The 16676-nt window shown below is 40.6% G+C and overlaps 1 protein-coding gene across 2 annotated transcripts in view; it reads right to left on the bottom strand.

The window, feature by feature from the left end:
- Positions 1-1380: 1380 nt before the first annotated feature.
- SLC25A17 (solute carrier family 25 member 17) overlaps positions 1381-16676 on the bottom strand; it is a 46961-nt gene continuing 31665 nt past the window's right edge. For both annotated transcript variants that reach the window (XM_068560387.1, XM_068560388.1), the window contains exons 5-9: positions 11285-11401; positions 9784-9929; positions 9600-9695; positions 7452-7534; positions 1381-2012 (exon numbers count right to left, since the gene is read on the bottom strand). In XM_068560387.1, coding sequence (XP_068416488.1) covers positions 1865-2012; positions 7452-7534; positions 9600-9695; positions 9784-9929; positions 11285-11401 — 590 coding nt within the window. In that variant the 3' untranslated portion in view covers positions 1381-1864. The remainder of the gene's footprint in view (positions 2013-7451; positions 7535-9599; positions 9696-9783; positions 9930-11284; positions 11402-16676) is intronic.

Below are 16676 nucleotides of genomic sequence, written 5' to 3' on the forward strand. Positions count from 1 at the left end.
TTAAACATACCAACAATACACAATACCCTGAGCTCAAAATTCAAGTTCCAAAGTGAACATCAAAATTAAAATAGTAACAAAAGTACACATGGCACCTTTATGATCATTCTTCTCCCATGCTCCCCACCCAAGCCTCGCCACAGACACAACACATACCTTAATATAAAATAAAAAGTAGTAATGGGGCCAATTCTCTGTCTTCAGTTCTCTAGCTTAAATAGGGGAGTGCTCAGTCTAGTTCCCAGATTATCAGTTCCTCTTAGTTCTTGTTTTCTAGAACAACACAATGATCTTTCAATTATTACTAGTTTAAAAATTACATATTTTGAAATTACCACAGGGACCAGAGGAGAAATAAGAGAAAGAAATTTCCACTCTCAAAATTGAATTTAAATACTGGAGTCCACAGACACTTGATTATTACTCTGACTCCGACTGAATTAGACTTATAAATGAAAAACCTGTCATTGTGTTATAGGGACAAAAACTAAGTCAAAAACTAAGTCAAACTAAGTAGAACTAAGCTGTTGTTCTACTAATGTCAAGGGAGTTTGCTTCTTAAGTGCCTTGAGATGTCTAAATTCATTGCTGGCCACATAATAAAAGTCCTACAAACCTGAACATGTGCTACGAGGTGAAAGTAAATGATGACATAGGACTCCCAGTTTTTTCAGAGGTTGCTCTAATACATTAGTCTATCTTTCCTTTGAGAACAATCTTTGTCTTGGTTTCCATAATTGAAACCAACTGTATGTTCTGCGGGGTCAAGAGCTCTAAGGTCTCTTGAACTTTGACGTGAGTACGAATCACCTAGGTATCTTGTTAAAATGCGGAATATGATTCAGAAGACCTGGGACTGCGTGTCCAATAAGCTCCCAGGTGATGTCGATGCTACTGCTTGAGGCACCACTCTTAGAGTAGCAGGACTCTAAGGAATGTTTCCGAATAGAAATAACCTCAATCAAGTTTATTCTCAAAATATACAGTCTCTACCAAGAGTTTATAAAAGAAGATAATATTCCAGAGCCTAAACAAGGTATCTGCTCCCTCTCCCTTTTCTGTGATTTGTACCAGCTGCTTGTAAACTCAATGTAATACTGTAAAGGGCAACTTTTAAGAATGACTTTTGTGCTGACAATTTATCGGGGCCTATATGGATGAACGTAAAACCTCAAGTTTTGTAATGAAAAGGTTGATTCAAAATAAATATTTTAAAATTATGTCAAATACTAAATAAGTGATATTTACAAATAGTTTATACGAGAATCATTTGGAATTAATAATTTTCATTTCCCCCACAAAATAAATAGCTCACACACTAAAGAAGATACCTTTCCTTAAGCAGGAGGAAAAAAAATGCCAAGAAAAATAAAGTCATGCTTATGGCATAGTCATAACATTTTTAGTGAAGGAAATACCAAGATGAAGACATACAAGAGTATATGAGGAGAATTACATGGTAGCAAATTTGCCCTAGGACCTGGGGGAGGGTTCAAGGGAAAGGGACCATCTGGTAAATCCAAAAAAGACTTTACCTGGAAAAGATTATACATGAGAGCAAGAGTCTATTCCCCTCAAAAAAACCAATAAACCCCCATAAACTTTCAGTTTTAGGTTTTCAATAATGTTCTCTTTTCATATGGCCATTGGCCCAACCTCCCCCACAAAAGTCAACCAACCATCATAAAAACTAAGTTGGTAACAGGTCAAGCTGGCTATACTCCATGTGTAAACTTAGATGCATTTCAAGCCAATGAGGGTAAAATTCTCAGTGGAAGGCGCAAGTAAAAGGGGAACCGCTTCTCTTCACAGAGAAGGATCCCCTGTCTTGAGCATCTCTGAGTGCCTGGCGGTGGAAGGTGCCTCAGCGCTTGTGTGCGCTCTTCAGCCCCATGACCGTGAAGGTAGCAGCCGTCAGTTTCTCATAAACGAGGAACATGAGAGCGGCAGTGAGGACTGTCTGCAGCAGTTTGGCTTCAAGGCCTTTGTAGAGTCCCATTATTCCAAAACGCCTAAAAGGAAAGAGGTCAGAAAAAACAAAAGGTTTTCAAAGAAGCAATACTGTTTTGCAAAGGTTTATTCTTAGGATCAAAAGAAGCAATGGACATTGTAGATGTAACGGACTTCTGTTGTTTAAGTACTTCTTATCTTTAAACGCATTTGGGGATTGATGAAAGTTTAGTATTTCTTCACAGCCACCATTAATTAGTGGAATGCTGACAGTATCCCACAGATAGGGTACAGATCCTAAAATCCTAAAACCATTTTTATGCCAAAATCTGGGATCTAACAAAGCACTCTTAGATCTTGACTTTAACACTCTCCCAACTCAGTTATTTCAACCTAACAGTCCCTAAATGGTAGGAAAGCTGCCAATTGGTTTAGATCATTGTAGCCTCAACAAAACGAGAGAAAGTGACAGAAATGAAAAGCTCTCCAATTCTGAGTCTTCCCATACATTTGATCTTCTTTTTTTTTTTTAATTAATTAATTTATTTATTTTTGGCTGCATTGGGTCTTTGTTGCTGCACGCAGGCTTTCTCTAGTTGCAGCGAGCGGGGGCTACTCTTCGCTGCAGTGCGCGGGCTTCTCACTGTGGTGGGCTTCTCTTGTTGCGGAGTATGGGCTCTAGGCACGCGGGCTTCAGTAGTTGTGGCACGTGGGCTCAGTAGTTGTGGTTTGTGGGCTCTAGAGCGCAGGCTCAGTAGTTGTGGTGCACAGGCTTAGCTGCTCTGCAGCATGTGGAATCTTCCCGGACCAGGGCTCAGACCCGTGTCCCCTGCATTGGCAGGCGGATTCTTAACCACTGAGCCACCAGGGAAGTCCACATTTGATCTTCTAACCAAGTGGTTCTCACATCTAGCATACATCAAAATCACTGGAAAAGCTTGGTGAACCACAGATTGCTGGGTCCCCTCCAGAGTTTCCGATTCATTAAGTCTGGGATGGGACTCAAGAATTTGCATTTCTAACAAGCTCCCAGGTGATGAGGATGATGAGGCCAGTCTGGACACCAGCCCTTTAAACCCACTGCTCTAACCACAGAGAAGAATGCTTCAGCTAGAACCAGGAGTTCAGAGTAAATGATGTTTCCAAGGCTACTTTTTGAGAGTGAATTAATCTCATACGCTAGTTCATCAGCAACTCCAGGGCTATATACAGCACGCAGACTGAGAGATTAAAGCTAATCAAACGCTCCATTCAGAAGCTATTCTACATTTTATACATTTGCTATGTGTGAAAACTTATTATTTGGAGCAAATCATGTGATAAATAGGAATGAAAAGCCTTGACCCGTGAATTTCTAGTTCATTGACTAATTTGAATTATGTTCCCCCAAGAAAGCCAATAAAGTCCACTTCAATGTTTCTCAAGGTGAGGTCTGCTGGGAGATAACAGAAAAAATATATATTGGTCTCTGTCCTCAGTTCCTGGCACAGAGCTCCTAAAGCCCTTGTAATTTCCTAAGTGATAAGAGCACTAGGAACATTTCTTATTCTAATATTTAGTCTTTGATCCTAGTTCCTGATACAGAGTTCCTAAATCCCTCAATTTCCTCGGTGATATTAGTGTCTTCTGTTCTAATGAGGTGATTCTTGGTGGGCTCTTGGATGGGGCTGGTCACCAGAAAGACCAAGCTGTGATAAGAAACTTGGAATTTTCAGTCCCACTCACTATTCTCCAGAGAGGGGAGGGGGCCAGAAATGGAGTTAATGATAGATCATGCCTACATAACGAAGCCTCCATAAAAATCCCAAAAGTATGGGGTTCAGAGAGCTTCCAAGTTGGTGAGCACATCCATGTACCAGGAGGGTGATGTACCCCAACTCCTCGGGGACAGAAGCTTCTGTGCTTGGGACCCTCCCAGATCTCTTTATATGGCTACTCATCTGTATTCTTTAATAAATTGGTAAACGTACGTAAGTGTCTCCCTTTCCCTGAGTTCTGTGAGCTGCTCTAGCAAACAATCATACCCAAGGGGGAGGAGGTCATGGCAACCTCCAATTCGTAGCCAAGTCAGACAGAAGTTTTGTGTATAACCTGGGGACCGACTACCTGTGACTGTCATCTGAAGTGAGGGTCAGCATCCTAGGACTGAGCCCTTCCTTAACCTGTGGGATCTAATGCTATCCCCGGGTACGCAGCATCAGAACGGAGTTAAATCACGGGACGCCCGGCTGGTATCACACAGAACTGCCTGGTGCGGGGAACCCCCCACGCAACGTCTAGTGACCGGCAGTGCCAGAAGTGAAGTGCTCTGTGTCAGTAGTAAAGGAAAGATACACAGTAGTGTTGATTTTCTTCACATCCACTCACATCAGAATCACCAGGGTCTGTTTAGAAATGAAGACTGCCAGACCCCGCTCCAGAGGGGAGGCATGAATCTGTATTTTAATAAGCACTTCAGGTGTTCTTAATCAATCAGAAGTTTGGAGAGGCCTGGCATGGTATACTGCACTGTCCGATATGGTAGCTACTAGCCACACGTGGTCATTTAAATTTAAATAAAATTTAAAATTCAGTTTCTCAATTGTACTGGCAGTATTTCAAGTGCTTAACAGCCACACGTGGTTGGTGGCAACCCTACTGAACAGAACAGGTATTTCCATCATTGTAGAACGTTCTAGTGGATGAACATTCATTCAATGGTCCCTGAGTGCTTACTGAGCGTGAGTTTGAACATCTGGCTCTGTCTGCATCTGTCTGGTGTTGGGCAAGTCACTTTCTCTAAACCTGCTTCCTGATCTGCAAAAATGGGAATATAGTCACCCTTCCACACGCACAAGGCTGAGTGAGAACCAAACAGGATGAAAGATGTAAAAACACGCTGAATTTAAAAACTATATAACTCTAAAGATTTCCTGTTGACACTACCTTCTTAACTTTCTTAACTACATCTTTCTTAACTCTCACAATGCTGGCAGAACTGGAAATGGGTATCATCTTTTTGGGTCAACATGGCAATAGCTATCAAAATTTTGTATGTTCAAACTTCTTAAGTAATTCCACTTCAAGGAATTTTCTCTACAATTATAACTGAGGTATACAAAGCTAAATTTATGGGCTATTCATTTGTCAATGTTTGTAAAGGCAAAAACCTGGAAACAAACTAAATATTTATCATAAGTGTATTGGTCAATAAATTATGGCATATTATGTAACAAAAAACGCAGTCATTTAAAAAAACTAGATAAATGTACAGATATTGATGTGAAGGATTGTTTGTAACGTTTTTACAAAAAGGCAAGGTACAAAACAGTATTACCATATGATTCCATTTGTATAAAAATGAATACCCAAATTATATGTTTTATACAGTATTCTGGAAATACATGCACTTTTTGTTAACAGTGACTAACTCTTGGTAAAGAGATAGGAGAGAAAACACAGTAGGTGTGCACATATTTATAGCTTTACTGAAGTTTAAATGACTTCAATTTGATGAGTTTTGACTGATGGGTACACCCATGAAACAATCACCATCTTCAAGGTAGTGAACATATCCATGACCTGCAAAAGTATCCTCACGTCCCTTTGCAATCACTCTCCCTCCACCTACTCTGGCCCTAAGCAACCACTGATATGTTTTCTGTCACTGTAGATTATTTGCATTTTCTAAGTTTTATATAAGTGGAATCATACAGTATGAAATCTTTTTCATACTGACCTCTTTTACTCAGAAAAATTATTTTGAGATCCATCCACGTTTTTGCATGTATCAGTAATTATTTCTTTTTCCTTTTTGAATAGCATTCCACTGTATAGGTATACCACAACTTGTATCCACTCATCTGATGATGAACATTTGGGGTGTTTCCAGTTTTTGACTCTTACAAATAAAGCCATTATTAACATTTATGCACAGGTCTTTGTGTAGACGCATTTCATTTGTCTTGGGTAAATACCTTGAAGGGGAATGGCTGGGTCTATGGTAGGTGTATGTTTAGCTTTATAAGAAAATGCCAAATTGCGTTCCAAAGTGGTTGTGCCATTCTAAATTCCCACCAGCATAGGAAAGTTCTGGTCGCTTCGCATTCTTGCCAACACTTGGTATGGTCAGCATTTATTTTTTACTTTATACCAATTCTTTATCTTTGATTTTATTTTTTATTCCAAGCATATTCTATCTTTATAATAAATTTATTTTAAAATATCTTACATCTAGAAACAGTAATAAAGTTACAGCAGCTTTTGCTTCAAAGGTGCTGATCTATTTGACTTCCCTAGGGGTCAGTTTCTTTAAATGAAACGGGGAAATGACGACAGTACCTGCCTCATAGGGCTGTTGTTGGGATTAAGTGAGATTAGCCAGGTAGAGCGTCTGGCGTCTGGTTTAGCGTCTGCCACAAAGCAAACATTCAACAGTGTTAGCTGCTCACCTCATCACCATCACTGTTGTCATCATTGTGATGATAATTGTTGTAACTCTTCCTACTCTTCCCTCCCTTTCCCGCTATGACTGCTGCTCTCTAATAGCTGCTTATTTCTGTCTACGAGAGGTGACAGGATATGTCATCGATGGAGGACTACTCAGCAGAGTGGTCTCTATATTAGATTACAGGAGGGCTCTCTCTATTTTTTAAAATTATATGTTTCAGGTATACAGCATTATAATTTGACATCTGTATACACTACACAGTGATCACCACCACAAGTCCAGTAACCATCCATTACTGTACAGCTGACTCCTTCCACCCATTTTGCCCACCCTTGAACCCTCTTCCTCTCTGGTGACCACTAGTCTGTTCTGTGCATCAATGAGTTTGTTTGTTTTTAGATTCCACATATGAGTGAAATCACATGTTTGTCTTTCTCTGCCTGACTTACTTCATAATACCTTCAAGGTCCATCCATGTTGTCGCAAATGGCAGGATTTCATAGGAGGATTCCCTTTCTAAAGGAGTACTGAACCTTGGTAACTAACAAAGAATAAGGACCTAAACTTTTCCATAATTTCCCAAAATGCTGTCATATCTCACTTAGCCCCTAAGGTGAGAAATGTCTGAGCACAGCAGGTAAGGGAAAGGTTTCTAGGCTGCCACCGCCAAGGCAGAAGTGCAAGGTAAGCAAATCCAACCACTTCTTGGCAGAGAGGGCTGTTAAAAGAGAGGACAGAGGGCTTCCCTGGTGGCACAGTGGTTAAGAATCCGCCTGCCAATGCAGGGGACACGGGTTCCAGCCCTGGTCCGGGAAGATCCCACATGCCGCAGAGCAACTAAGCCCGTGCTCCACAACTACTGAGCCTGCGCTCTAGAGCCCGTGCTCCGCAATGAGAGAAGCCACCGCAATGAGAAGCCTGTGCACCGTAACCAAGAGTAGCTCCCGCTCACAACTAGAGAAAGCCCACGCGCAGCAAAGAAGACCCAACGCAGACAAAAATAAATAAATCAAATAAATTAAGAAAAAAAAAAAAGAGAGAGGACAGAATGTGAACCATCTACAAAGCTCACCTTACTCGTTGGTGAAGAAGATAGAGAATGTTCCGAAGACTCCCCAGTGTTCTGTTTTCTGGGTTCAGTCTGTGATGTCCAAACTGGGGAAGAAGAAAAAAAGATAAATAATTACTGCTTGCTACCGCTTTCTTTATCTCAATTTCCACTTGCAGAGGAAATTATGTTGGAGTAACATGTTACAGCATATGGTAATAAAAATATCCATTAGTATTTAGATTTAATTAATCCTCTTATTTCAATGAAATAAATTATTTCAATGAAATAAGTGAAAATAAGAAATATTTTTTCAATGAAGCAAGCATGAGAATTTTCATTTTACAGAGAATCATGGGGAAAATTCTACCTCAAAAGAAAAAGCCATGCCCACGATGAAGATTTAGATATTGATGGTATGGCTTCCAATCCTTTAAGAAGTTATGATAAACACTAATTAATTAGAATCCCTGCAATCTAAGCTCTTCACATTATATGTTTCTATTATAAAAGTGTCAAAATACATTTATTTGACTGCTACTGAATTTCTTTATATTAAGTACCAATTTAAAAATAGTACATTAGTAAAAATACTTTTAACAGAAGGGAATAATCTTTTTGAACTGAAATACTTTCACTTCCACCTTCATTTTACCCATCAGTAAGTCCTTTGACTTTTTTCTCCCAAAAAGACCTCGAATCTCTCCTCCCCACTGCTACCACCATAGTCTAGGCCACCCTCACATCTTACCTGTATGACCGAAATAGCCTCCTAACCTGACAACCTCCTTTTCTCTTAGCCTTCTGACCAATTCACCACTGAACAGTCACAGTAATCTACTCGAATTGTAAATCAGATCACATTACTCTCTAGTCTAAAGCCCTGCAAAGGTTTCCCACTGCAGAGAGAATAAAATCTCGTCCTTACCTATAGGCTCCCTGCTCCTTTTCTAATAACCTGCTCCCTGCTCCAGCCACAGTGGCCTCCTTTCAGTTCCTAGGATTCACCAAGCTCTCGGGGTACATCACGTTCCCTCTACCTGGAATGCTCTTTCTTCTGCTCTTTGCACAGCTGGATCCTTACCTTCCTTTAAGTCCTGATTTACATATGGCTCCTCAGAGGAGCCCATCTCCAATCATGCCACCTGAGAAGACCCCCACCATGCCCCTCTCCACTAAATCATAGAATGCTGTTCACTTCCTTTATAGCTGTTTCCTCAATTTGCAATTACCTATTTATTTTGCTTATTTACATGTTCATTCTCTCCTCTGTTACCTCCATAAGGGCAGGGACTATGGCTTTTATTCACCATGTGCATCCAGTTCCTCACACAGAGTGGGTGCTTAAAAATATTTCAATGAATAAATAACTGAATGAATGAAAAGCTACAAATTTGAAAGTGCTTCAGAAAAGCTAAATCATTCATTCCTCCTGAATGAATCTCTGATCTTATAAAGGATAATCTACCCTGGGCACCAAGCAAATCAACTTGAATGTGAAGGAAGCAAACTTATATTTTCCTGAGGTCTTTAAAGAACTTCCGGGACTTCCCTGGTGGCATAGTGGTTAAGAATCCGCCTGCCAATGCAGGGGACACGGGTACGAGCCCTAGTCGGGGAAGATCCCACATGCCGCAGAGCAACTAAGCCCTAGCACCACAACTACTGAGCCTGTGCTCTAGAGCCCGCGAGCCCCAACTACTGAGCCCGTGTGCCACAACTACTGAAGCCCACATGCCTAGAGCCCGTGCTCCGCAACGAGAAGCCACCGCAATGAGAAGCCCACGTACCGCAACGAAGAGTAGCCCCTGCTCACCTCAACTGGACAAAGCCCGCAAGCAGCAACGAAGACCCAACACAGCCATAAATAAATAAATAAATAAATAAATTAATTAATTAAAATAAATAAATAAATAAAAATAAAGACCGTCTTCCATATTTGGGTTTTCTGAGACAGCATGTTACCAAAGAAACCGCAAATGTAAACTTCGTTCCAAACCAAATAGGAAACCAACTGACAGCCAGACTGGTTAGCAAAATATCAAATAATGGAAAAAATGGATGAGGAATGCTCCGGACTACTTTACTGCTTTATTAACATTGCTTCAAACAGGGAAACCACGTATTTTAGAATGTTGTTTGAATAAATGCAGGGAGAACCTCTGCACTCACCCTCAGAATTGACTGTACTGTCTGCAGAGGATAGGTGACCGTGGTGGCAATTGCTTTGGCTATTGCACCAATGATGAACACGTCCAAAGAAGAAAGCTGGGAAGCAAAGGAAGAACAAACTGTATCAATCTAAACAGCAAGAAGGTGTCAGGGATTGTCTGCTGCTTTCAGAATCAGGGCTTACCTTCACTCGTTTCTTTAAAAGCTGCCGTTTTAAACCTTCATAGAACATGAACTGGATGGCAGGATTGAAGACCAACAGCAAGGAGGGAAATGTGCCATTCCATAAAGCCAGGATTCCTTCATCGCGAATGATCTGGTGAAAAGCATCTGAGCAAGAAATCAAGGACCTTTGATGACAATCCCCTAACTAGAGAAGACAATGTACCCAGAACACAAACCTGATTCTATTAGTATTCTATCATACTGATTCTATCAAGATTTCCTTCTTGCAATGACAAGTTAATCAGTTAACTACTTTTGAATAATCATCAGATACTGACCGTCACCAAGTTATTGAGAGACCAATTTCACTCATAGGCAACCCTTCCTGACAAATCTGGGGTTAGCATGTCAAGTTTTCCTAAGTAATCATCACCACCACTGGGACCTCTGTACTACACAGAATTGTGAACTGATAGCCCATGTGTTTCACAACAAAGGTCAGTACAGAAAAAGATTAGAGGTGACTTCCTTGGTGGCACAGTGATTGGGAATCTGCCTGCCAATGCAGGGGACATGGGTTCGAGCCCTGGTCCGGGTGGATCCCACATGCTGCAGAGCAACTAAGCCTGTGCACCACAGCTACTGAGCCTGCACTCTGGAGCCCACGAGCCACAGCTACTGAGCCTGCGTGCCACAGCTCTTAAAGCGCACGTGCCTGGAGCCCTGCTCCGCAACAGGAGAAGCCACCACAATGAGAAGCCCGCGCACCGCAACAACGAGTAGCCCCCGCTCGCTGCAACTAGAAAAAGTCCATGCACAGCAACGTAGACCCAATGCAGCCAAAATAAATAAATAAATAAATTTATTAAAAAAAGAAGAAGATTAGATAGTTCTCTGGAGTCCATTTTATAGGATTGCCTTATAAGAAAACCACTGTTCTCATTACAAAGATGGAAGCATGGGAAAGGAGAACCTGGCAATGTAATACTATTAAAAAGCAGAAGCACAAAGATATCAGATGCTAATCTGGTATCTTTATCTAAAGAAAACACTAGGGAAAAAAAAGTAGCAGATTGCTCTTCAGAAATATTCATCCCCTCCCACCTATGCTCCATGGGTATATTTCTCTACCCCTTATCTTGGGGCTTGGCCATTGGTTGTGCTTTGGCCCAGAGTATGTTAGCAGACAAAATGCAAACAGGGGCTTGAAATATGCTTGTATGATTGGGCATGTCCTCTTGTGCTTTTGCCATCACCAAGAGAAGAATATGCTCAGGTTGGTCCCAGGAAAAGGAAGAGAGACACATGGAGCTGCGACCCCTAGACGCATGGAGCTGAGACTCCTGGGCTGGAGTCAGCCTAGATGAGTCAAATCCCTGTCAATCCAGAGACACGTGAGCTAAACGAATACTTACTGTTGGGCACTGAGATTTGAGGTTGTAGAATTATCATGGTGATAAATTCCAGATACAAAGAGAAAAGAAAATCTTTAAAAAGGAACTCACCCAAGAGACACTCACCAATAACACCACTGTAGTTGGTGGGTACAATGTCTTCATTCCTAAATTTTGCCCCTTGCAGCTTCAGTCTGGTGTTTACCACCCAGAGTGGAGTGGTTAGCAGCACATTCACCACTCCTTTAAAAGGAAAGGGGGAGAGACAAAGGGAAAGCAAAATGTAACCTTTTAAGCTTTGCTGTCTTGTGTTAAAGCTACACACCAATGTTTCAGTTATACTTCTGCCACTGACCTACTAGGAGACCTAAGGTAAGGTGTCCCTTTGTGCCAGGGTACAACACAAGCCACTACTGTTAGAAGCAATTCAGAAGCCTTGCTGATAGCAGAATGGCTGGCAGCAGTACTTCTCCACATGAAGAGAGTACTGAGTTTCCTCATTTGTATAATAGGAGGCAATCTGTTTGTCAATTTATATAACCACCAAAGTAGCAATTTTGATAGAGTTCTAAGTACAGTTTTTAAAAACAGCTTTAAGACAGGGAAGTGACTTGTTGATCACATGCTAAATAAGTCCATGACAATATCACATAAAACACACAATTTACAACTCTCATGTAAGTAGCTCACATGGTTTTAAGTGAGTATGGATCTAGTACAATAAATGAGAGAAAGTGTGACATTTGAAAGTGCTTCAACAGGGACTGAAGGCTCACAGAAGAGTTCTTCATCACTTGGGGAATTAGGATAGGCAGGCAGCAAGCAGTAGTTATGAACCATCACAAAAACACCTGAAACAGTTTCACAAGCATCATAATCCTTACAAGTTTAAGGATGGGGATCTTGGCCGCCCAAGGTGGCCTCAGAGTGGAACAATACAATGAGCCAGGTGCTTCTTTTTTGAAAACACATGATCCCAATTTAACACCACCTTGAGTTATTAAAATATTCCTCATCAGTCCTGAAATGATTAGAGAAAAATACCAGACAGACTTGTAACAAAGTGCCTGACACACAGTATATACTTTATAAATGTTTGTTAAATAAATACTTAACAAGTAAACTAATGAGCAAACTCAGCAAACAATGGTATATCAAGCTATCTGGCTCTAGCCATACTCTGAAGAACCAAGAGGCACAATTATAAGGAAGAGAAATCTTCTTTTACTAAAAGCCATTTAAATACAACATGATTAAGAATGCTTTGATTTAAGGAATCTCAAAACATACTATAGATAGAAAGCATGAAGGCTAAGCTTGGTGAAAACACCAGGAAATTCAAATTCTAAATTTTCATTAGCTGAATGCAGTTGCAAAAGTAAGATATTTTGGCACCTCTCTCTTAGAAACATTGTGAGAACACATTTCTCAAAATAAAAGGCATTATCAAATAATTTTATAAGTTGTATTTGTTATATTTTTTCACATAACACAAAGGAGTCATCTTTAGTTATGACTCAGTATAGTCATACATTATCACTTGAGGCATTGATCATAATCTGAAAAAGTCTTAACTAGAGATTCTTGCTAGTCTCATTTTACAAAAGCACCAGTGCCCAAGAGGCCAAGATAGAAGACTATCAATACACGCCCATTTGCCCAGACTTTATAATGTATTCCTATTCAATATAATGTACGCATCACTTAACAAAAAAAAAAATCAACAGCCAGAAAAATCAGACTAGAAAGTGCTACTGAGCAGTCTACCACTTTTTTTTTTTTTAAGATGAAGACAGGAGAGCTCAGAACCAGAGATCACAAGCTTCTGTGGATACTGTAGACAGGCACAGTGTACACACCTTTCTAAACAAATGAAATAGGTTGCCCATTAAATAAATTCTTTGGAAATCAAAATTCCCTTCATGTTCTATTCAAGAGGTAGGCACACACAAACATTTCAGAGGCAATGCAGCAAAGATTAAGATTTAGCCACTATTTAAAATTCTGCTTACATATCCCCATTATTAACACAGGCTGAAAGATGGAGAGGATTCTAAGGACATTGTCAAGTACAAAAATGCATCACATCATTTAAATAATATAAAGTCCTTGTAAGAACATTTTGTATTTCAAAGCTTTTTATCTGAGAAGTTCTTTAATCCTCTAAGCCAAAACAGATGGAGAGGTATTTTTAAACCACTATCATTTTATGAGTTCTGGGAAAATACCTGAGGATCCAAACTTTACTAAGAACTTGCAACCTATATAATCAAGCACAGGACAACATTCCACGGAGGAAAAACAAGCTGCAAACGAACATGATGAGTGATTCCGACTCTGACTAAAGCACGATGGATACGGCTGCAGGATAAAGAAAGCTGTCTGCTTATTTATGTGTAGAAAATTCTTCTGCCAGTTCCAAGCCATGGCTGTTACCTCAGCTCTAAGATGGGAATACTAATACCTTATCTACTTAAGAACAGGAAATTGTTTTTCTTCCAATTCAAATGATTCTATTTTCTTTCTTCATAAAAAATCATTTATAAGAAAACAGAACCAAAACTAAAAGATGAAGAACAGTAACTGAACACATTCACTAAAATCACTCACTGATTCAAGGATAATTGAAACACAGCTATTTACTTCTGAAATCTTAAAAACAAAGTTTTATTAGTAGTGAGTCTCCTGAGTTAAGGACAGAAAACAAAAATGGAGAATGCTAATTGGGTGCACTTCTGGGGAACACTGTGCAATGACCACTGAGATAAGAAAATGGCAGATCAGGGTCATAAATCTAAGTGCTTGGCTCCTTACAAAGGAATGCAACTTGATACACTACAGGAACAAACCCGCCTTACCAGATTTAAGGCCTAAGGACAGGAAATTAACTTCAACTGTCACAACAATGATAACACCATTGGCATTCAAAAAGAGTTATTGATAAAAATTCCAATTTCATAAAAATGGCAAGTATCATCTTCATTTAAGTTATCTGTAAGGTTCTGCTCTCAAATTCTTCCCCAGGGTATTAAGCTATTTGGGCTTTCTTCTGTGAAAATAAAATAAATAGTAATAACTCTCTAAGTTCCTAGAAGAAGTGGAGTAACAATAATACTGCTCCTAGTTCTCCCTGGCGATAATGAAACTCATTCCTACGGTGACTGTAACACAATGACAGGGTTCACAGCAGGAAGAGAAAAAGCTGTTTTAATTATTGTAAAAATGCGGTAAGCATTGAGATATAAAAACATGTTATGAGGAGTTTAAAACTCGCAAAAGTGATTTCCAAGGAATTCCCTACCTTCAGAAAAAGAGAGGACCTATAATCGGAGAATCACAGAATTATAAAGGACTATAAAATTCATTTGGTCAAGGGTCTCTCAACTGTGACACTACTGACATCTGGGGCTGGATAATTATTAGTTTGGGGCAGGGCAGGGGTGCAATTGTGTAGGATGTTTAGCGGTATCCCTGGCCTTCTACCACTAGATGCCAGTAACATCCTCCAGTTGTGACAACCAAAAATGTCTCCAGACGTGGTCGTGTGTTCCCTGTGGATCCACGCATCTAATCCAATCACCAGGTGATTATTCACTTTATTTTTGAAAATCTCGAAAGACAGGAATTCATTCTCACCCCAATAGCCTATTTTTTACAAGAGCTGTTAGAAATTTTATTTTTACTGATATTAAACCTACCTTCTAAAAGCAACTGGAAACACATAAAACTAGCTAATAGGTGTTTTTTTATCTGAGGTATGAATTAGCAATTCTTAAATAACTTTATGTGTATTTTAGGATAAGTAAATGTTTATGACCTGCAAGTCAGTCACCCATGGTCTGCTCATCAAATACGTATTGTGTGTCTAGTATGTGCTAAGTAGGTGCTGATGATACAGAAGTAAATAAAAAATGAAAATCCCTGTCCTTTTGAAGCTTATGTTCTAATGGTGTAAGACAGGATAAATGAGTAAAATATGTAGTGTGTTAGAGGATAAGGTTAAGGAGAAAATTTAAGCAGAGAAGGGGGATAAAGTTTTGTGGGGTAGAAAGGGGCACCATTTTCAACAGTGTGGCCATTTAGGGAAAGACCTTAAAGGAGGTGAGGGAGTGAACCACGCAGTAACCAGGCAGAGGAAACAGCAGGTACACAGGCCACGAGGCAGAAGCATGCCAGGAGTGTTCCTGGAGAAGAGGTCAGTGAGGCTTGCAGTGGGGTGAGTGAGGAGAACGGGCGGGCCAGGTGACACAGGGCTTTGTAGGACTAGGTAAGGACTCTGGCTTTTACTCTGAGTGAGAAGGGAAGCAATTGGAGTCCTTTGAACAGAGAAATAATACAATCTCACTTACGTTTTTTAAATTTATTTATTTTATTTATTTATTTTTGGCTGCGTTGGGTCTTCGTTGCGGCGCGCGGGCTTTTTCTAGTTGCGGTGAGCAGGGGCTACTCTTTGTTGCAGTGCGCCGGCTTCTCACTGCAGTGGCTTCTCTTGTTGCGGAGCACGGGCTCTAGACGCATGGGCTTCAGTAGTTGTGGCACGCGGGCTCAGTAGTTGTGGCTCGCAGGCTCAGTAGTTGTGGCGCACGGGCTTAGTTGCTCTGTGGCGTGTGGGATCTTCCTGGACCAGGGCTCGAACCCGTGTCCCCTGCATTGGCAGGCGGATTCTTAACCACTGTGCCACTAGGGAAGCCCTCACTTATGTTTTAACATGATCACACTGGCTGCTGTGTTGAATACATATTGAGGGGGACAAAGGAGGAAGCAGGACATCAGTTAGGAGGCTCTGAAGATAATCCTGGCAAGATTTAGTGGTGGTTTGGACACAGGTGGTAGTGGGGGAAGGGGCTGAATTCTAGAAACCATATGAAGAAACAGGCAATAGGATTTGCTCACAGACTGGAGGCGGGGTCAAAGAGAAAGAGGATGAATTCAAGACTTTTGGTAGGGCAACTAGTAAAATGATGAAGATTACAGGAGGAGTGGACCTTTAAATTGAATTCATTCATTCAACATTTAATCAGCACCTTCTGTGTATCAAGCACTGGGGATACAGAGATTTAAAAAAATGTAGTCTCTGCCCTTAAGGAGTTCACTGTCTAGTAAAAGATAAAGACAAATATACAGACTATTGTTATCCAGCGGAGTAAGCACTGACACAGAGGTATACACAGAGCTGGAGCACAGAGGGTAGGCACCTAACCCAGAATAAAACTTGGGGGTGGTGGACATGAGAAACAGGGAAGGCTTCCTGAAGAGAAGGTGGCTTGAGATGAGAATAAAAGGATGACTAGGAGTTAATAAGATAAAAAAAAGCAGTAAGGCTGCTTCAGACTGACAACAGCTGCTGTAGAGGAATGAGGTTACTAAGGGCTCAGTCTATTCAAGGAATCACAGTTTGGCACAGGAGAACAGGAATAGGAAAGACCGAGATAGGGAGGTAAGCAGTATCACAGCAGATCCCGTATGTTAGGCTCTTATCCTGCACCTGTACGAGGGGGGCCTTTTCTGCTGAGGGAGC

Source organism: Eschrichtius robustus, chromosome 13 (genome assembly GCF_028021215.1).
Source record: "Eschrichtius robustus isolate mEscRob2 chromosome 13, mEscRob2.pri, whole genome shotgun sequence".
Taxonomy (NCBI): domain Eukaryota; kingdom Metazoa; phylum Chordata; class Mammalia; order Artiodactyla; family Eschrichtiidae; genus Eschrichtius; species Eschrichtius robustus.